Genomic DNA, 22,529 nt, shown 5'->3' with positions numbered 1-22,529 from the left:
AACTATTTTTTAAAATCTGCCCTTTTAAAAAATACTAATGTACTATGAAAAATTAATGATAGTTGTCACAATTTAATTCAAGTATGTGAATCACAGAATAAATCTCCTTCTCTCGAAACTGAACCAATAGAATCCATTTGTATGTATCATGTGAAAAATAAAAAAAACAGTGAGTTGTTTTATATATTATCTTCTGCCAACATACTAATTGCAGTTAATAGTTCAAAAAAATACTTTTCTTCTTTTTTTTATCCCCAATGTTTTATTGATATAGATTAGTAGTGAGGGAAAGAGAGATGGAATAAGGGTTCCCTGTTGCCTGGTACAATATCAATTAATCCAGAACTCCAAATACTAGGAAATAATCCAGATAAGGAAAATTTTATAAATCATCTCATTTTACTTTTAAATTTCTGCTCTCTTTTTCCTGCATTCTAAAATTGGCTGCACTATTCAGTTCCCTATCGTGCTAACTTTCTATATTTCCTTTGAAGCCCACCAGTCTTCACTCAAAAGAATAATAAATTTCAATTAGGATATTCATTTTTATATTATGGTAAAATCATGTGTGATGTTTATGATCTGTGAAAGCCAGTGCATTTTTTGCAGATATCTTGAAAGGAGAACTTTAATATGTATAGTATATGATTTTGGTTAGTGTCATATATAACTGCTGACCTCAGCTTGAAAAAGTTAATAGGTTTTTTATGTCCCCTGAAAGCATTGTTTATATGTAGATTCTTTTAAATACTTACGGCGTAATTTGGCTTGATTAAAATTTACATATCCTTTGCTGTATTGGCTTTGATTCTTGAATCCCTAGACTATTTAGATGTTTAATTCCATCAAATTCAAACAGAGAGGAAATTATTAAATAATTAATAAACCTTTATTGTCAAAGTACAACATGTGTACATTGAGATTAGCTGAGCCTCTCCCCGTGCTCTCTCCCCCCAACACACAGTGACAACAAACCCTCCATCCCACCACACTATGTGAACCAGCTACACCACACACCGGCCTCCCAAGTCAATTCTGCATAAGATTATGTCCCATTTAAAAGCTTAACAGGCCACGGATAAAAGCTATTTTTCAGCCTGTTGGTATGGCTGGCTATATTCCTATATCTCCTACCGGATGGTAGGAGAGTAAAGAGATACCGTCCAGGGCGTGAGTCATCCCTGAGAATCTTCCTCACTCTTCCAAGACAACGAGCCCTGGCAATGTCATCCAGTGGTGTCAGGGAACAGCCCACAATGTCTTGTGCTGTGCTCACTACCCTCTGTAATACTTTCCTATCCACGGCTGTCAGACCAGCATACCAAACCACAATACCATACAAGAGGACGCTCTCTATAGTAGACAGGTAAAAGAGGGTCATTAGCTGTTGTTCTACCCTGTTCTTCCACAATACCCTAAGAAAGTGAAGCCTCTGTTGGGCCTTTCTAGCCACCTGAGTTGTGTTAACTTTCCAGGTCAGATCTTCACAGAGGTAGACTCCCAGAAATTTAAAGGAGGAAACTCTCTCTACACAGTTCTCTCCGATGTAAAGTGGGGCAGGTTCCTCCTTTTTTCTCCGGAAGTCTAACACCATCTCTTTCGTCTTGCCGATGTTTAGGTGCAAGTTGTTGTTACTTCACCATATGGATAGTTTTTGTATCTCCGCCCTATATGCTGTCTCATCCCCACCTGTAATAAGACCCACCACAGTTGTATCATCTGCGAACTTGATTATCGCAGTGGATCTAGCAATTGCTATAATCTGTAACTGAAATGAATAAATTTGCCAATGGATATGCTTCCTAAGTTTTCTTTTACAGATCAAAATATATTTTGAGTTAGTCTTAATCCTGAATGAAGACTTCTAACTTAATGATAACTATTACATTTCAATATTACATGTCCTCAGGAATAATTTTAAAAAAATAATTTACTATAGAAATACTACATTTAAAAGAATGTAAATATCTTGTGTCTTGTTTCCATAAAGCTATGTGTTGGGAGGCATATGATTATTAGCTTCTATACAGGTTTACTTTATAATGCATCCTCTCCTTTTTCCAAATCTGTTCCTTCCCAAAGAACATAGACTAGTCGCTAATGGGTTGTGGAACAATAGGTAATATCCAGATTAAAATCCATTCCCAGCCTTGGAAGCTCACCTAATATCTTTGGGCCAATCAATCTTTCTCAGGTAAACCATTCTGTGATAGAAAATTAAAGGAAAAAGTGCTATTTATACCTCCTTGAGCTTCTTAAGGAAGGGCAAGGTACAAATATGTCTTCGAAGTGGAATTTACAAATTTCCTTGTTGCTAAACAATATTAGTCTTAAGTATCTATTTAAAGTTACCAAATCTTCTTCTTATGACCAATGTCTATTGGCAAGAGAAAAAAAAATATTGTAAATGAAGAATTAAATAACTCATTAGCAACATTTTCAATTTGGTAGATTTATTGCACAGTGAAGAGGGCAAGACTGCCTTTTTGTTTAATAATGTTATCAATGTCCATATGGTTTTTACATCTGTGTCTCAGCATGTGTGCAAATTTACTGTTTCTTTTTATTTCCTTCTTCTTCTAGCTGGACACTGTGGTTCTCCAGATCCAATTGTAAATGGTCACATTAGTGGCGATGGTTTCAGTTACCGTGATACTGTGGTGTACCAATGCAATCCCGGTTTTCGACTTGTCGGCACATCTGTTCGGATATGCTTACAAGATCACAAGTGGTCTGGGCAAACTCCGGTTTGTGTCCGTAAGTGATACTTTTCATCCTATATGTCCTAAGCACATAGCTAGGTAACGAAGATAAAATACTGTATAACCCTTTGCACAGGAATAAGAGTCACAGGTGCAAGAGGAAGCACTGCTAAGATTATACTACACGGGTGCAATAATATTCATTGGTAGCCACTGCTTCTGTTGCATAGACCTAATGTAGGAGTACTTTCATCTCTCATATAAGACTATGCCATGAAATCCAGACTGTGACTGGATTTTCCATGCTTTTCTGCAAACAATTCCATAATACATGAGTGAGCTGCTAATGTATTTGACATAGTCAAATAGCCCCAATACTTTATTATATTAAAAGGTAAAGGTAAAGGTTCCCCCGCACATGCGTGCTAGTCGTTTCCGACTCTAGGGGCCGGTGCTCATCTCCGTTTCAAAGCCGAAGAGCCAGCGCTTGTCCGAGGATGTCTCTGTGGTCACGTGGCCGGCATGACTAGACACCAAAGGCGCACGGAACGCTGTTACCTTCCCACCGGAGTGGTCCCTATTTTTCTACTTGCATTTTTACGTGCTTTCGAACTGCTAGGTTGGCAGAAGCTGGGACGAGTAACAGGCGCTCACTCTGTTACGCGGCACTCGGGATTCGACCCGCCAAACTGCCGACCTTCTGATCGACAAGCTCAGCGTCCTAACCCACTGAGCCACCGCGCCCCTTACTTTATTATATTAGTTTCAGATAAAAAATCCAGTTCAAATCTTAAGTTGCATGTGCATACTCATCACTCCCTCCTTAGACTATGCAAGAATGATAGGACATGCAGATAATCTTCGATTTATGACAAGTCTGTTTCAAGTTAATTTAGCAACTGTTTGAAGTTAAAATGGACCTCCTCAGGGCTAGTTACAACCTCCAGTCACCTGACAGTGATTTATGGGTTTTTTTCTGGAAGCAGGCATTTACTTCCAGTTTCTGGCAATAAACGCCCATTGCAGACAATGGATTTGCTTACAATTGATGTATTCACTTTATGACCATCATGTTCACTTAACAATCACCACAAAAAAAAAAAATCATAAAATTAGGAATGATCAACATGATGACAATGTACTTAATGACCAGCCCCATTTATGACCATAATTCCTGGCTCAATTACGGTTGTAAGTGGAGGACTACCTGTAACGACTCAAGGCAGAGAAGGAGAGAACATATTTAACTTTTAGGTCAGGACTGTCAAACTGCCAGCCCATGGGCCAGATTCATCATACTGAAACCGCGCCCACCCCATTGCCGGCAATGGGGAAAAAGTCGCTATACATTGTGCAAGTCACGTGATGATTTTTAGGTGAATATTACATATAAACAGTTATGTTATTGTATTTATAAATTGTAACTTCTTTGCTGAAATGTTCCGTTTTGTTATTCACAGTGTCTAAAAGAATTATATTACAGGGTGATAAATCTGAATGATGGATATATTTGATAGAATATAATTCATATTTAATATGTAGCTGTTAAAGTAGCATACTTTAAGAATTTGATATTTACTAATTATGAAAATGAATAATTATCTGATTTGAAATTTATTAGTTTATTCAAAGTATTTAATGCAGCTGCATAGTTTTGGCATGTTAATATGTGGTGTGTAAATCAGGAATACTATATTTATAATAATTATATTAACATTAAATATAAGCATAAATATGGTTTTATATAAAAATTGTAATTATCCTGGGCCACAATTGTTATTCTTTTGATCAAATTCCATGTCACTCAGTCATGAATCTTGACAGCACACATAACATACAGCTATTATAAAAGAGTTCCTTGCATAAGGGCATTGAAAGAACTGCAGAATAAAAAAAAAACATGGCTGACTTTTTTTTCTGACTTTCCAATACAACAGTTGCAGAGCGTTGATCTGTCAAGAAGTTGGCAATGTGTGACAATAGTAATGATGATGTGGTAAGACTAGACGCAAGGTTTAAGACCTTTTGTTTCTAAAAGGCATCACAAAAACACCATCTGCCAAGAGTAATGAGGGGTATAAACAGGAGTTGACTGAGTGGAATATGCATTTGCCAAAAAGGACAATAATCTAAACACAATTGTCTTCATTATTGCAATTTTTACTGACAAGCTTAATTTTATATTGTAACACCATTTCACATATAATCTATTCTGGCAATTTTTCAAATTATAGGATTACTGGTGAAGAAAATGTCAGGTAGCAAAATCCTTACAGTGTTATTAGCCCAATGCAGATTATTCAGAACAATTGATTTTTCAATACCTATCAGTTATAATAGCTAAGATTGGAATAAACATATGCAACATAATATGCCTCTAACTGTCAGATTGACAATATAAAAAATAAATGAAGGGAAAAAAGAGGGAAGCAGAACACTTGATGGTTATTATACTCCTGGACTAACAAATTATAATGCTGGCCTAGCAATACCGTGTGATCTTCCAAGACAATATTTATGTTTCCATTTTACCAATTTGATCAATGACTAAAAGGCAATAAACAGTACTTCTATTTGTTACATATAAAAATTACTAACCAAGGATTATATCAAATTGTATCAGTCTAGCAAGAAATGAGACACCATGAGCAGATTAGATTGTCCCTCCTTCCACCTTCCATCTGACCTTGGGGGTTGGGAAATCCTCTGGAATATCTTCCAGGTATTAAGATCTTGAAATGGAGACTGGAAGCCTCTTATGGACTTTTTGTGTAAAAATGAAAAAAACTTGAGATTCATTGTTTTGAAAACCTTGTGATTTATGGTTTTGATGATTAGAAAGCATAGATTATAGAAAGATGTAATATGATGTAACCTTAGAGAAAGAGGCTAAAATATACCTCTACTTATAAACTGTTGTGAAGAATATCAGAACCACCACTTTATATCTTTTCTTCTTTTTTATTTGTCTTCAGCTTTCTTTAAAAAAAATTCTTTTTCCCCCTTTTATTAGTTTGTACAAGTTTTTACCCCTTCATGGATTACTGCCTTGTCGTGGCAAAGGGGCTTGCGTAATTCAATGAAGCTATGAGCTTTGCCGCGCAGGGCCACCCAAGATGGACAGGTCATAGCAGAGAGTTCTGACAAAACGTGATCCACTGGAGAAGGAAATGGCAACCCACTCCAGTATCTTTGCCATGAAAACCCAGTACAAAAAGAAAAAAAAAAGATATGATGCTGGAAGATGAGCCCCTCAAGTCGGAAAGTATCCAATATGCTACTGGGGAAGAGCAGAGGGCTAGTACTAATAGCGCCAGAAAGAATGAAGCGACTGGGCCAAAGCCGAAAGGATGCTCAGCTGTGGATGTATCTGGTGGTGAAAGGAAAGTCTGATGCTGTAAAGATTTTTTCTCCATAGGAACCTGGAATGTAAGATCCATGAATCAAGGAAAGCTGGACGTGGTCAAAAAAGAGATGACAATATTGAACATCGACATCTTAGGAATCAGCGAACTAAAATGGACAGGAATGGGTGAATTTAATTCATATGACCATCAGGTGTACTACCTGAAGAAATGGAGTAGCCTTCATAATCAATAAAAGAGTAGGAAAAGCAATACTGGGATAAAATCCCCAAAATGACAGAATGATCTCAGTTCGAATCCAAAGCAAACCATTCAATATCAAGGTAGTCCAAGTCTATGCCCTAACCACCAGTGCTGAAGAGGATGAAATTGACCGGTTCTATGAAGCCCTACAGCACCTTATAAAACTAACACCAAAAATTGATGTCCTTATCATCATGGGGGATTGGAATGCTAAAGTAGAAAGCCAAAAGATAACTGGAATAACAGGCAAGTTTGGCCTTGGAGTACAAAATGAAGCAGGGCACAGGCTGACAGAATTTTGTCAAGAGAATATGATGGTCATAGCAAACACTCTTTTCCAACAACACAAGAGATGGCTCTACACATGAACATCACCAGACGGTCAACACAGAAATCAGATTGACTATGTGCTCTGCAGCCAAAGATGGAGAAGCTCTATACAGTCAGTAAAAACAAGACCAGGAGCTGACTGTGGCTCAGACCATGAGCTTCTCCTTGCAAAGTTTAAGCTTAAACTGAAGAAAGTAGGGAAAAGCACTAGGCCACTCAGGTATGAATTAAATCATATCCCTGTTGAATATACAGTAGAGGTGACAAATAGATTTAAGGAATTAGATCTGATAGACAGAGTGCCTGAAGAACTATGGATGGAGGTTCGCAACATTGTACAAGAAGTAGCAACTAAAACCATCCCAAAGAAAAAGAAATGCAAGAAAGCAAAATGGCTGTCTGAGGAAGCTTTGCAAATAGCTGAGGACAGGAGAGAAGCAAGGGAGAAAAAGAAAGATACACCCAATTGAATGCAGAATTCCAGACAATAGCTAGAAGAGATAAGAATGCCTTCTTAAATGAACAGTGCAAAGAAATAGAAGAAAACAATAGAATAGGGAGTACTAGAGATCTCTTCAAGAAAATTGGAGAGATGAAGGGAACGTTTAATGCAAAAATAGGCATGATAAAGGACCAAAATGGCAGAGACCTAACAGAAGCAGAAGAGATTAAGAAGAGGTGGCAAAATTACACAGAATAACTAGACAAGAACGAGCTTAACATCCCAGATAACCACGATGAAGTGGTCACTGACCTCAAACCAGACATCCTAGAATCTGAAGTGAAATGGGCCTTAGGAAAGCAGAGCAACAACAAAGCTAGTGGAGGTGACAGTATTCCAGCTGAGCTATTCGAAATCTTAAAAGACGATGCAGTAAAAGTCTTACACTCAATTTGCCAGCAAATTTGGAAAACTCAACAGTGGCCACAGGATTGGAAAAGATCAGTTTACATTCCAATTCCAAAGAAAGGCAGTGCCAAAGAATGTTCAAACTATTGCACCATTGCACTCATTTCACATGCTAGTAAAGTTATGTTTAAAATCATACAAGCTAGACTCCAGCATTATGTGGATTGAGAACTACCAGAAGTACAGGCAGGATTTCGAAGAGGCAGAGAAACTAGAGAGCAAATTGCCAACATACGCTGGATCATGGAGGGAGTTCCAGAAAAAACATTTACTTCTGCTTCATTGACTATGCTAAAGCATTTGATTATGTGGATCACAACAGACTATGGCAAGTTCTTAAAGAGATGGGAATACCAGACCATCTTATTTTCTCTTGAGAAACCTATATGTGGGTCAAGAAGCAACAGTGAGAACTGGACACGGAACCACTGACTGGTTCAAAATTGGGAAAGGAGTCTGGCAAGGCTGTATACTGTCACCCTGCCTGTTTAACTTATATGCAGAGCACATCATGAGAAAGGCAGGGTTAGAGGAATCAAAAGTTGGAATTAAGATTGCCGGGAGAAATATCAACAACCTAAGATATGCAGATGATACCACTCTAATGCCAGAAAGTGAAGAGGAACTAAAGAGCCTCTTGTTGCGAGTGAAGAAGGAGAGTGAAAAAGTTGGGTTCAAACTGAACATTAAGAAAACCAAGATCATGGCATCCGACCCTCTCAATTTCTGGCAAATAGATGGGGAAGAAATGGAGGTAGTGACAGATTTTATTTTCCTGGGCTCCAAGATCACCGCAGATGGGGACTGCAGCCAAGAAATTAAAATACACTTGCTCCTGGGGAGGAAAGCCATGTTAAATCTAGACAGCACACTAAAAAGCAGAGACATCACCCTGCCAACAAAAGTGCGTATAGTCAAGGCTATGGTCTTCCCAGTTGCAATGTATGGCAGTGAAAGTTGGACCATAAGAAAGGCTGAGCGCCAAAGAATTTAAGCCTTTGAACTATGGTGCTGGAGAAGACTCCTGCGAGTCCCTTGGACTGCAAGGTGATCAAACTGGTCAGTCCTAGAGGAGATCAACCCTGACTGCTCTTTAGAAGGCTGGATCCTGAAACTGAAACTCAAATACTTTGGCCACCTAATGAGAAGGAAGGACTCACTGGAGAAGAGCCTAATGCTGGGAAAGGTTGAGGGCAAGAGAAGTGGATGACAGAGAATGAGGTGGCTGGATGGATTCACTGAAGCAGTAGACATGACCCTAAATGGACTCCAGAAGATAGTAGGAAGGCCTGGAGGAACATTGTCCATGGGGTCACGATGGGTCGGACACGACTTCGCAACTAACAACAACTAGTTTTTAATCTCCTTGTTTAAAACTTTTAATAAAAATTTATGAACAAGAAAAAGAGTAGGTGCATTGAAGGAAAAAAGTTGTTCCACACCTAGAAGTCAGCTTGCATGACTTTTGTTGAAGCCAACAATTAATAATCATTTAAAAGCATTTTTCAAAAATAAAAAATATACGGCAGCTATGTGTCAAAACAAACTCTTTTACCCACCAGAAAAAAGGACAATAAACTGAAAGAGCAAGGAATTTCCTATAGGGATAGAAGGAAACTTTAGCAAACAAGCATAGTTTATCTTCTGGATGTCAATACCCTTTAGTGTATGCTGTAGCAGTTAATTTGGGAATTTCCCTATAGCAGCTATGACTTGAGAGGGATCACAACGTATTTCCAAAATATCAGATGTGCTCATAGTTTTCATATGTTGTTGACTTAACCTCTCAATTCACCCATAGCTTCTGGTTTATAAAATGACAGCATAGACACTTACCCTGAAGACAAGTCCTTGTCTTAGGTTTACAAGATGCTCTGAACTTACTTTCAACAGCAATCACATGTGGCCATCCAGGAAACCCTTTGCATGGTGTGACCAATGGCAGTGAGTTCAACTTGAACGATGTAGTCAACTTCACCTGCAATACAGGATATTTACTTCAGGGTGTCTCCCGAGCACAGTGCAGAAGCAATGGACAGTGGAGCAGCTCTTTACCTAGTTGCCAAGGTAAGTCACCTGCAATAGGATTTGTGCATCACTCTACCCATGAAATGTAGTTTTCTTAAAATCAGTCCAAGACTTCAGGTAGGAAAGCATTTTCTGAAGGTGGATTTGCCTAGTCCTGTTCATGTTACTAAACATTAAGGTTTTGATTTCTTTCCCCTTATATTTTGTGTATATTGGCAACTCTGTCACAGTGAGACCTGGTGCCTACTAAAAGCTTTAAATGATAGACTCATAATCTACTATGCAAAGTACACAGTCATCTGAGAAACATAATAAAAATCCATTGTATTCCTCATCTTACTCATATTAGCATTGTGTAAGGAAATGTTTTATTTTAGTTATAATTTTAAACTTTAGGATACTAGAAACAAGCTCATTTTACTAAACCCCCCCCACACACACACGTTAAAAAAAATCCAAACTAGGACCAAGTTTTTGTTTCAAAATAAATTCTTAAGAACCATTTTGTGCACCAATATTCTTCTTCCATGCAAAGATTGGCTTCCAATGTATTAAAACACAGATTATAGTACTGGAACAAGTTTAAAAAAATGTTTACTTGTTGTCACTTATATACACAACTGAAAGGCATTAGTGGGCTATTCCATTGCAAACCATAGAAAGTATTTTGATTGCAATGGGAAGGGAGGGAGGGCAGGAAGGAAGGAAGGCTTCATTAAAATGAAAAATTGGAGCAAAGGTGCACAGTGCACCATTTTCTCAATCTTCATTACATAGTGAGAAAACGTCTCTTTGATTTTACAGTGGTGAACTGTTCAGATCCTGGCTTTATGGAAAATTCTATTCGTCATGGACAGCAGAATTTCCCTGAATCTTTCAAGTATGGAAGCAGTGTCATATACCACTGTAAGAAGGGGTTCTATCTTCTAGGATCTTCCACTGTTACATGTAAAGCCAATGGTTTATGGGACAGATCATTACCCAAATGTTTGCGTAAGTACCCAACAACTGTTTCATTTTTTTTCATCAGAAGGCCAGAAATCTCACTTATTACAATGATGCATGTGAGCTATTCTTACAGTGAATTCATTGTGTGACAAACTTTCTTTAATTTTCACCTCATACCTGTCTTCCTGCCCACTTTATTTAGAACAGTGAATTAGCAAGGAAATTCATGGACAATACCCAAGTAACAGAGGGTAAAATGTGAAATTGTTTACTGCATACATGTAATGGGGATCATGGAAGGAATATATCAGTTAGTGGTCTCAAGTTCATTTTTGCTTTATTTATTTTATTTATTATTTATTTATTTATTTATTATTTATTTATTTATTTATTTATTTATTTATTTATTTATTTTATGCTTTATGCTCTGACTTCATAATTATAAACTTTTTAAAACTGTGTTTTGTTCATCATAGCAATATCTTGTGGACATCCTGGAGTGCCAACAAATGCAATTCTATCAGGAGATAAATTTACATTTGGATCTGTTGTTCACTACTCGTGCACAGAAAGGCAAACTCTCTTGGGAAACTCTAGCAGAGTGTGCCAGGAAAACAGCCGCTGGAGTGGGACACTCCCACATTGTTCAGGTAATTTTGTGAGAGATTAATTGGGAGCTTCTAATATATTTCTAATGTTCATTTGCTATTTTTAGCATAAGTTTCATTGTTTTATTTAACAAAAATGGCTTCCTTGACTGCGACTCCTAAGATAGGTAAGTGGTTTCAACAGATCCCAGAAATGAGATCATAGTTGTCTATCCAGAAGAGTGCAGCTCTTCTTAGGAGCAGCTAAGGTACTACACAGAATCTCAAATTCTGAGGCCTCTAGTAGAGGATTCAGGATTGAGGAAGACACAGACCACCTACAGGGGTGAGATGGGAATGATAATATAATACTGTGTAATAGGAAATCTGACAGGCACTACCAAATTTATATTTTATACAAAGGGAGACAAATGATTGACATAATATTTGAAAGACTTTTCAGTGAGTCAATAGGTAATTAGGGAATCAGCTAATTTGGTGTATTAAAAAAGTCAAAAATAAAACTAGAACTTCCAACATTTCTGCATGTGATTGCAATTCAAAGTGAGCCTCGATATTGGAATCAAAGCATAAAACATTTGTTACTACAGTAGTCCAAAATAAGATGAATCTGAAACAGTGTGCACTTCCCAATTTTAAATATAATTCTGTTCATAATTTTTAGGAAACAATCCAGGATATTGTGATGATCCTGGAATGCCCTCTCATGGTTCTAGACTAGGTGATGAGTTCAAGATCAAAAGCCTAATACGTTTCTCCTGCGAAATGGGCTATCAGTTGAGAGGTTCCCCAGAAAGAACATGTCTTCTTAATGGATCTTGGTCTGGACTGCAGCCGGTCTGTGAAGGTTTGTAATAGAAATAGCAAGTGCCAACTCATGTGATTTATAAGTATACTCTTTTTGGTTGAGTGGGTGGGGGGAAAATAAACTATTGTACTCTACGTTTACTCAAAAATACAGTTTAAAATATTTTAAATATTTAAATTAAATTAAAATATTGTTGTTGTTAGTTGCAAAGTTGTGTCCGACCCATCACGACCCCATGGACAACGTTCCTCCAGGCCTTCCTGTCCTCTACCATCTTCTGGAGTCCATTTAAGCTCACGCCTACTGCTTCAGTGACTCCATCCAGCCACCTCATTCTCTGTCATCCCCTTCTTCTCTTGCCCTCAACCTTTCCAAGCATTAGGCTCTTCTCCAGTGAGTCCTTCCTTCTCATAAGGTGGCCAAAGTATTTGAGTTTCAGCTTCAGGATCTAGCCTTCTAAAGAGCAGTCAGGGTTGATCTCCTCTAGGACTGACTGGTTTGATCACCTTGCAGTCCAAGGGACTCGCAGGAGTCTTCTCCAGCACCATAGTTCAAAGGCCTCAATTCTTTGGTGCTCAGCCTTTCTTATGGTCCAACATTCACAGTCATACATTGCAACTGGGAAGACCATGGCCTTGACAATACTCACTTTTGTTGGCAGGGTGATGTCTCTGCTTTTTAGTGTGCTGTCTAGTTTTTTTTTAAAAAAAAATCCCATTTACAGGTGAAACTCGAAAAATTAGAATATTGTGCAAAAGTTCATTCATTTCAATAATGCAACTTAAAAGGGAAAACTAATATATGAGATAGACTCATTGCATGCAAAGCAAGATAGTTCAAGCTGTGATTTGTCATAATTGTGATGATTATGGCTTACAGCTCATGAAAACCCCAAATCCAGAATCTCAGAAAATTAGAATATTGTGAAAAGGTGCAATATTCTAGGCTCAAAGAGTCCCACTCTAATCAGCTAATTAAGCCATAACACCTGCAAAGGGTTCCTGAGCCTTTAAATGGTCTCTCAGTCTGGTTCAGTAGGAATCACAATCATGGGGAAGACTGCTGACATGACAGTTTGCAGAAAACCATCATTGACACCCTCCATAAGGAGGGAAAGCCTCAAAAAGTAATTGCAAAAGAAGTTGGATGTTCCCAAAGTGCTGTATCAAAGCACATTAATAGAAAGTTATGTGGAAGGGAAAAGTATGGAAGAAAAAGGTGCACAAGCAGCAGGGATGACCGCAGCCTGGAAAGGATTGTCAGGAAAAAGCCATTCAAAAGTGTTGGGGACTTTCACAAGGAGTGGACTGAGGCTGGAGTCAGTGCATCAAGAGCCACCACACACAGACGGATCCTGGACATGGGCTTCAAATGTCGTATTCCTCTTGTCAAGCCGCTCCTGAACAACAAACAACGTCAGAAGCGTCTTACCTGGGCTAAAGAAAAACAGACCTGGTCTGTTGCTCAGTGGTCCAAAGTCCTCTTTTCTGATGAGAGCAACTTTTGCATCTCATTTGGAAACCAAGGACCCAGAGTCTGGAGGAAGAATGGAGAGGCACACACTGCAAGATGCTTGAAGTCCAGTGTGAAGTTTCCACAGTCTGTGTTGATTTGGGGAGCCATGTCATCTGCTGGTATTGGTCCACTGTGCTTCATTAAGTCCAGGGTCAATGCAGCCGTCTACCAGGAGATTTTTGGAGCACTTCATGCTTCCTTCCACAGACAAGCTTTATGGGGATGCTGACTTCATTTTCCAGCAGAACCTGGCACCTGCCCACACTGCCAAAAGCACCAAAACCTGGTTCAATGTCCGTGGGATTACTGTGCTTGATTGGCCAGCAAACTCGCCTGACCTGAACCCCATAGAGAATCTATGGGGCATTGCCAAGAGAAAGAGGAGAGACATGAGACCGAACAATGCAGAAGAGCTGAAGGCTGCTATTGAAGCATCCTGGTCTTCCATAACGCCTCAGCAGTGCCACAGGCTGATAGCTTCCATGCCACGCCACATTGAGGCAGTAATTGCTGCAAAAGGGGCCCAAACCAAGTACTGAGTACATATGCATGCTTATACTTTTCAGAGGTCCGATATTGTTCTATGTACACTCCTTGTTTTATTGATTGCATGTAATATTCTAATTTTCTGAGATTGTGGATTTGGGGTTTTCATGAGCTGTACGCCATAATCATCACAATTATGACAAATCACGGCTTGAACTATCTTGCTTTGCATGTAATGAGTCTACCTCATATATTAGTTTCCCCTTTTAAGTTGCATTACTGAAATAAATGAACTTTTGCACGATATTCTAATTTTTCGAGTTTCACCTGTATATCCCGCCCTTCTCCGAAGACTCAGGGCGGCTTACAATCTAAGAAGCACAAATCAATGTGCTTAGCAATAACCTTCATTCTATGTATATGCCTGCTTATTAGGGCTTTCCCCCCCCAAGCGACATTTTTACAAAGTCAGCTTATTGCCTCCAACAATCTGGGTCCTCATTTTACCTACCTCAGAAGGATGGAAGGCTGAGTCAACCTTGATTTGCCATGGCTTTCCTCCCCAGGAGCAAGTGTCTTAATTTCTTGGCTGCAGTCCCCATCTGCGGTGATCTTGGAGCCCAGGAAAATTAAATCTGTCAGTACCTCCATTTCTTCCCCATCTATTTGCCAGGGATTGAGAGGGCCGGATGCCATGATCTTGGTTTTCTTAATGTTAAGTTTCAAAATTAAAATATTAAATATTCTTAATCTCATATTTAAATATTCTTAATCTCATAACCTGATTCTTGATCTGGATAAGTGGAAACCACCTATTATGCTCTAAATATACCCAATTCTAATTAGGAACTTGTTTTCTAATCCTGATATTCCGGTCCACTCTCATTCTTTTGATTCTCAATGAGGGCAGAGTTTACCATTCCAGTGAAAGAGATTTTCCGTCCCAATACATTTGCATTTCTGCAAGAAGAAAGAAAGAAACCAGCTCTAGGCTACCCAAATATTTCATAAATATTTTTTTTAGAATTTACTCTTTTTTATGCCTCACATTAATCAGTATAGACTAAGTTTAGTCTCAGTATATTGTATGTGTGTGTGGTATGAGGACAAGAGATAAATGTTGAAATCTAATGCAACTTACCTGCTATCTCCTATTTCAGCAGCTCCTAACCTTTTCTGTATCCCACACCCCAAGAATGCTTCTGATATATTCTCGCACCCCTTACAAAAGTTCATAATAATGGCAACGAATTATGCACATACACTATAATTTTGAAAACCCAAGTTTTCATACCCCCTGGAATATCGTCTTGCACCCCTGGTTGGGAACCCCTGCACTATCTCTCTCTCTCTCCCTTTTTGTTATATATTTTATTGATTTTTTTTAAAAAAACCATAAATCACAATAATTGGTAAACAGTGTGTTGTCTGGGTTACATTTGTAAAACAATAATTAACAATTGATTTCTATAATCCATAATCCACATAATGGTTTTAGTTGATTTCCTCTTTTCCCAAAATATCCTCTTTTGCAAACATTGAGTTAATACAATTATTATTGTTTTGATAGATAACATATATGTGTGTGTGTGTGTGTGTGTGTGTGTGTGTGTGTATATATATTTCCCAATATTCCTAATAATAATAATCACATCAATATAATATGTCTTTTCTATCCAATCAATCTGGTTGCCTTATCATAGATCCTGTTACAGTCCTTGTTTTAATTTGTTTCTCCCACCAAATTCTAGGTATTCTTACTGATTAAGATTTTCTCAAAAATTAATTAAATTTAAAAAATTAACTCTATTTTTCCATATGAACCATCTCACACTTTACATTTCTTCAGGAATAGATAAAACAATGAAAAAAAAAGAAAGGAGAGCAAGAGTAAAGAAACATAAAAAATAACATACTATTTAAAATATATATCCTTCCTAAGCTAATATATATTTATTTTCCAAATTTCTTATTCTTTTTAACCATAATTAAAAATATGTTTAATCTTTAAACATTCCATTTAATACATCTAGTCATCTAGTCCTTTAACTCTTATTCAAAACATTTTTATCCATTATAATTTTCTTAAATTCAATGGCATTTAAATATCTAAAACATTTCCTTTATCTAAATCATTTCAACTTTTTTATTTTACTCATATCAAGAAAGAGAACAAAAAAGGGAAAAAAGCATATTATATTATTTAGGAAATTCATCCTTCTTAGAATGACATATATATTCCAAAACTTTTCTGTTTCTTGAACCATATTCAAACAAATGTTTCTTTTTTAAGTATTCTCTCTGGTAAGTCCCATCATCTATTTTCTTGGTTTCCACTTTAGTCTTTTTCCTTTGCCCAGTATCTTTCTTAATCAATGTATTTTGCTCAATCAAAAAGTTTTTCTGTATGTTCGTAAATGTTGCTGTAGATATAAAAAGTAAATCTGCAGAAGTGTCTTTGTATGGGCCTTTCCACGTTTGTTGAAAACCTTTTGCTTTTGCTTTCTCTCCACTTCTCTTATCATTTCCTTTCTCTCCAATGTTCCTGACATCTCTACAGTACATTTTATCCAATCTGTTTTCTCGTCCTCAAATTTATTTTGTACTCTTAAGAAATAAGTTGTTTTTTCCAATTCTTGTGATTTTTTCCCCACTAGGATTAAATCATGTTTCCTTGTTTTGTTAAGTTTCATCTTTAAGTCTCAATTCTATATCCATTTATCTGTTTTATCTGCTCCTTCTCTGTTGTTGTTTTCTGGGAATATTTTTGTTGTAGAATTAACATAGAAATAGATTGATTTATATTTTCAAAGTTGTTTTGGATTTCTTTGTGGTTTAAAGTCATCGTTGTTTGAATTAGTTGCAGTGTACTATATATCTCCTCTTGTGAAATAGTTATGTTTTCTTAATATGTTCTTTCTACATGTCTCTGATCCATGATGGCCAAGAATTTGAGTTTTTCTCTTCCTTTCTTTTCTCTGCAAATAGCTTTAGAGTCCCGATTAAATAGATATTTGTAATCCAAATAATTCAAAAAAGATTTTTTCCCTGAAATTTATAATTCTGTCTTTGTCTACTACCCAGATTGTCTTCTTTTGTCACAGCTGTTTTTTGTTGTTAAAACTTTGAAGGTAACAAACACAGATTAGCTTTTCCCAGGTTTTGCAAGTCTTATATTAAAATCATAGTTGTTGTAGTCTTTATCCATCACTAGGTGTCAGCAACTATTTGTTTTTCAATTTCATATATTTTTATCCTCCATAAAAAGATTAATTTGCCGCTTCTGTTAGTATAAGTGTGGGGCAGAAATCCCCCTCCTTCCCTTTCTTGAGGATCTTTTTCAGGAAATTAAATGTAGAATAGAAAAAAGAAGATTGAATTCCTCACCCAGTTTCAAGCACGCTGTTCACAGTTGTGCTGGTTAATGCTTTTGGACTTCGGTTGCTAGTAGCTTGGGCTGGGCGATGCAATGTCAGCTGGTGACCCCCAGGGGGAGAGCATTCTCGGTGGGTGCACCAATCCTTTGGAACCGCTTACCGGCTGAACTCCGGATGGCCCCCGACCTTCGCTCCTTCCGGCGTGATCTAAAAACTTATCTATTCAAACAAGCCGGCCTGGCCTGATGGATTTGGGTTTTACTATTATTTTAACTAATGTATTCTTATTTTTATTGCCCTGTACACCGCCCTGAGTCCTTCAGGAGAAGGGCGGTATATAAATCAAATAAATAAATAAATAAATAAATAAATAAATAAATAAATAAATAAATAAATAAATAAATAAATACGGCCAGCCTTTCTCCTGTCAGGTTAGAAGGCTTTCCCCAAGTCAAACAGAATGGCTGCCGCCATTCCAGAATCTCTGGAGCACCCTTCTTTCTTCGTCATCTCTCTGGGGCAACTTAGACCCATTTAGGGTCCCCAGGTAGGGTGAAATTAGCCGCAGGGGTGTAGAGAATCCGCAAGCCCATGACCGGTTGCTACCACACAAAACCGGAAGTCCCCCTCCCCTATCTCTTAGCAAACAAAACCCTGTACCCTAAAGTTGGGGAAGAGGACTCTGAAGCAGGTAGGGAGTGGCAGAGGAAAAAGAGGAAAAGAAAATCCTAATGTGAAGCAGAGTTCTACTTATGTGACACTGAATATCTGCCAGAAATTGAGTAGATTTAACAATCCAAAATATGTGTATATTAAATAAAAACTGATGATATGCACTTATCAGCATAGTACTGGCAAATATTCCCCAATATGAAACTGCTTATCTTTGGCTTACAGTTATCAGCCAAAAGAACATATAGGTAGTACTCGTTTAACAACTGCCCTGTTTAGTGACTGTTCAAAGTTTCAACAGTACTGAAAAAATAACTTTATGACCACTGCTGTCACTTACAATCATTGCACCATTCGGAATGGGACAACTCAATGTAGCCAATTTGCCCTGGCTGTCTCACCCCAGTCAACTTGCTGCAAGACAACTCGCTACAGCCAATTTGCCATGGGACAACTTGCTATGGGACAATTCAACACAGGACAACTCAAGAGAGGGACAAGTGAATTGCAGCAGGCCTTGTCTTGCTTTAGGTTTAAACCTTCTCCAGTTAGAAGTCCTGGGGTGAGCCAGAGTGTGGAGTCCCAGGGCCTGTTGGTCAATTGGCATTGAATTGTCCCATGGCAAGTTGTTTCACAGCTAGATGGCCATAGCAAGTTATCCTGCAGCTAGTTGACAATGGCAAGTCAGTCGCGGCAAGTCGGCTGCAGCGAGTCCTCTGTGGCAAGTTGTCCTAGACCTGCTCTATTGCCACAGTCGAGATTTGGACACTTCACATCCAGTGAGCATTTATGATCATTGAAGCATGCTGAGGTCTTGTGATCACCGTTTGTGCACTTCAAAGTCAGCTTCAGAAAAGCAATGGAAAGTCTTGCTGAACAACCATGCCAATTAGTGACAGAATTGCTGATTCCACTTGTGGCCATTAAGCAAGGACTTCCTGTACTATGTTTCATTGTTGTTCGTTAATCTAATGGAAACTTTCTGAATGAACCAGTGTACTTTATTATCTAACTTGCATTCTTTCAAGCTAGGAAAACAAAAGATAACCAGAAGCTCACATTATTCCAAGCAAGACTGCTTTGAGAGTTGAATGTAGATGCAAATTGCTAGTATGGATTAATGGAAAAAAAATCTTGTGTTATTTAACTTTGCTAATGGGCATTGTCAAAGCATTTGCCTTAAAATAGTGAAACAGAATAAGAGAAAACTAAGGACATCAATAGAAAGGTGAGCTGCAGGGAACTTTTGCTCTAGATTCAGATTTATGTCCTTCACTCACTTTTCTTTCTCCTTCCCAAAAGTACTGTATCTTAGTATATATTCATCCCATGTATAGAAATGATTATGATCCTCTCTTATTTTAATTTATTATAAGCACCTGTTCTCTTTTCCAGTCAGCAATCCATCTTCTTAAAGCTTCTTTCCTATCTAGAAAATGTTCCTCAGTTTCTTCATCTGTTGAATTGGTATGTAGTAGTTAAATATTACATATCTATGGACTTTTTCATATGTGGCACAATAGTGTGCATTGCAAAGTCTCTTGTGCAAAAATATGCCCTTTCTGGACATCATTAATCAAACAAAAATTATATTTGGATGCACATAATAGCCATTTTCCATTGTTCTCTGGTGAATTTTACTTCCTCAAATCTTCACCCTGCCCTCTGCCTAACATTGGCATGTTTCCTTTTGACTCAGCTTTGTTATTAAATGATTTTCTTAGAGCAAATGTAATTGGGAACAAAATGAATCTTCCATCCTGTCATTTGTTTTACCACAACAGAGCTATTGATGGGGAAATTATGAAACATACTCTTGAGACAATAGACTAGAGTTGTAACTCTTTCTAAATTGGAAATTGTTTGATTAGGAGTTATGCAGCATCAGAAGGAAGCTGCTGTATATCTGAAAATAATCATGTGGGAAAAAAAATTGCAAAGAATTTGAGTTCATTTTAATAAAAACTATGGTTCCTTCAAACGTAAACACCAAGTATTGAATTCTACTATGGATAATCACTCTAACCATTCTAGGATATATCCTGGGAAACAAACCATGGTGTGTTGCTTTCTGTGTGCGGGTATGTATATTGTAAAAGGTGGAAATATTCTAATGTTTTGAATAATTCCCACTTCTGTTTTCTTGCTTCATACTTCATGTTTCCAAATCTATTTAGGAGATTGTTATCAGACTGAAACTAATGAGTTATTATGATTGTATTAGCCCAATCCAAAAACTATTTTTATTCATGTATACCAGGGGTCTTCAAACTTGGCCCTTTTATGACTTGTGGACTTCAACTTCCAGAATTTCTCAGCCAGGCATGCTGGCTGAGGAATTCTAGGAGTTGAAGTCCACAAGTCATAAAAGGGCCAAGTTTGAAGACCCCTGATGTATAGCATAGAGCCACTAATGGCCGCAAACAATGGAAATATTGATTTTTGTGTTTTTAAATGTATTCACTTCTAATTAAGTTTATTTTTTTGCTCCTCCCATCTCCACTTTTGGCAGCTGTATCTTGTGGAAATCCTGGAACACCGGCCAATGGCAAAATAATCTATAGTGATGGGATTTCATTTTCCAGCTCAGTTATCTATGCTTGTTGGGAAGGCTATAAGACTTCTGGCCTGACAACTCGCCATTGTACAGCCAATGGGACATGGACTGGCATTGCCCCAGACTGTACAGGTTTGATATTAATACTCTGTTAACAATATATGTCAATATTAAAAGCAGTATTTGCATGGAAAATGTTTGGGGAAAAAAGCATGATAAATTAAGTTTATTATCATGTGTTCAGTTTGATCCTAAGCATGTTCACTTAAATGTAAATCCCATTGAAATCAGATAAAATTTAGTGAGTTTGCTTAGGTGCTTAATGTTATATTGTTCTAGCTTTATATATTCTCTACTCTAAACCACAGAAACATAGATTGCATTTCCTTCCAGAAATTAAACTCTGCTGCATTTTGCCAGAGGCAGATCTATATAATTATGTAAATTAATCTGCTAAACATGTTGGCCTTATCTGCAAATATTGTATAATGGCACACATAGATTTCAATCTAGTATACTAGTATATTTTGTTTACTAAGTGTAATCTGCATTATGTTTTATTTAGATCTTTACATCCTTATCAATAGCATAATTTCATTTCTCTATCTGAGTTTCGGTTTTGCAGTCCATCTCTGCTCCTAAATCAGTGAGATTGCTGTAACACAGGTTAGAAGTTCCATTTTCATGGCAGGAGTCCTTGATTATATTTATGTTCCATCAGGATTCGTCTCTACTATATAGACATATTCACAGAGAGGCTGTTTTAAAATTCCTTTGGTTGAAAGGTTGCCTTTCAGCAGGGGGCTGCTTGAATATGAATGTAAATTACACAGTTGTACTAGCACATTTCTGATGATATCTATTATGCATGGAAGCACATTTGCTGCAGAATACCGTTTCTTCAAAAAGAAAACTTTCTTGTTGTTTCCTAACTAGTGATCAGTTGTGGAGATCCAGGTGAACTGGCAAATGGCATTCAGTTTGGAAATGATTTCTCATTTAATAAGACAATAACCTATCAGTGCAATCCAGGCTACCTGATGGAACCTGTTGGAGCATTCACAATCCGTTGTACCAAAGATGGAACTTGGAACCAGAGTAAACCCATCTGTAAAGGTTTGGGCTTTTAATTGTAAACCCATCTGTAAAGCTTTGGGCTTTTAATTGTAAACTCATCTGTAAAGCTTTGGGCTTTTGATTGGCATGTAAATATTACTCACCCATTGCCTAACTAGAATTGAAATGTGATATTATTAAGGAACATTACTTTTAATAATTTTAAAGTAAATTTAAGTGGTAAGCCTTTAATATATTGCTATAGGTTTTTTTTAATTGACTTAAGGAAATGGGAATGGTTATAAAATGGTTGTAATAGTCTTATCTGTTATTGAAGAAAAGGCATGTCATTTACTAACCTTTGTGATGTAGGTCACAAAGCATTTAAAGGCCAGGTGAATTTAGAAAGGAAAATATAACTATCTTGCCACTACATCATGAGGAGTCAACTCATTCCTCCAAGTTCCTGTAAAACAAAACTTAAGTAGATTTTAGAAGCAAGTGAAACAGATGTTTCTAGCATTTATAATACCACAATTAGTCAATAACAAATGTGAAGTGGTATATAGTTTTAAGTTAAAACTGCACAATCATCTACATTCAGAACAGCCAGAATAAAACTAATTCTCCAACATTAAAACTTAAGAAACTAAAAGGATTAAATTAAGGTTTATCTCCTGCAAAAAATTTTTGAGGGGTCACTCTATCTTGAATCTCAGGATTAGCCAACATATTATGCCAAGAAGGCATTCTCTTTATTCAGTGAACTGTAGGACTAAAATATGTAATCATTTATAGTACTTCAGTGTGCTCTACACAACACATCTTTTCTTACTGCTAAAATTGTATTATTACAATTACAATCTACTTTCTCAGGATATGTGAGATAGTCACTAAGCTGTAATCAGAATCTTCTAGAGCGGA

General features: G+C 37.3%; 1 protein-coding gene across 1 annotated transcript in view; it reads left to right on the top strand.

Moving 5' to 3' along the window:
- Positions 1-22,529, top strand: part of CSMD1 (CUB and Sushi multiple domains 1) — a gene marked incomplete at its 5' end in the record, with an annotated part of 1,150,904 nt that overhangs the window by 1,090,122 nt on the left and 38,253 nt on the right. The window contains 7 exons of the mRNA XM_081335496.1: positions 2,584-2,757; positions 9,444-9,617; positions 10,383-10,571; positions 11,003-11,176; positions 11,799-11,981; positions 20,505-20,681; positions 21,486-21,665. Of these exons, the coding sequence (XP_081191622.1) occupies positions 2,584-2,757; positions 9,444-9,617; positions 10,383-10,571; positions 11,003-11,176; positions 11,799-11,981; positions 20,505-20,681; positions 21,486-21,665 (1,251 nt within the window). The remainder of the gene's footprint in view (positions 1-2,583; positions 2,758-9,443; positions 9,618-10,382; positions 10,572-11,002; positions 11,177-11,798; positions 11,982-20,504; positions 20,682-21,485; positions 21,666-22,529) is intronic.

The sequence above is a fragment of the Vipera berus genome (genome assembly GCF_964194415.1).
Source record: "Vipera berus genome assembly, chromosome: 1".
Taxonomy (NCBI): Eukaryota; Metazoa; Chordata; class Lepidosauria; order Squamata; family Viperidae; genus Vipera; species Vipera berus.
Note: the sequence above shows the minus strand (reverse complement) of the source record. Positions and strands in the feature narration are given on the sequence as shown.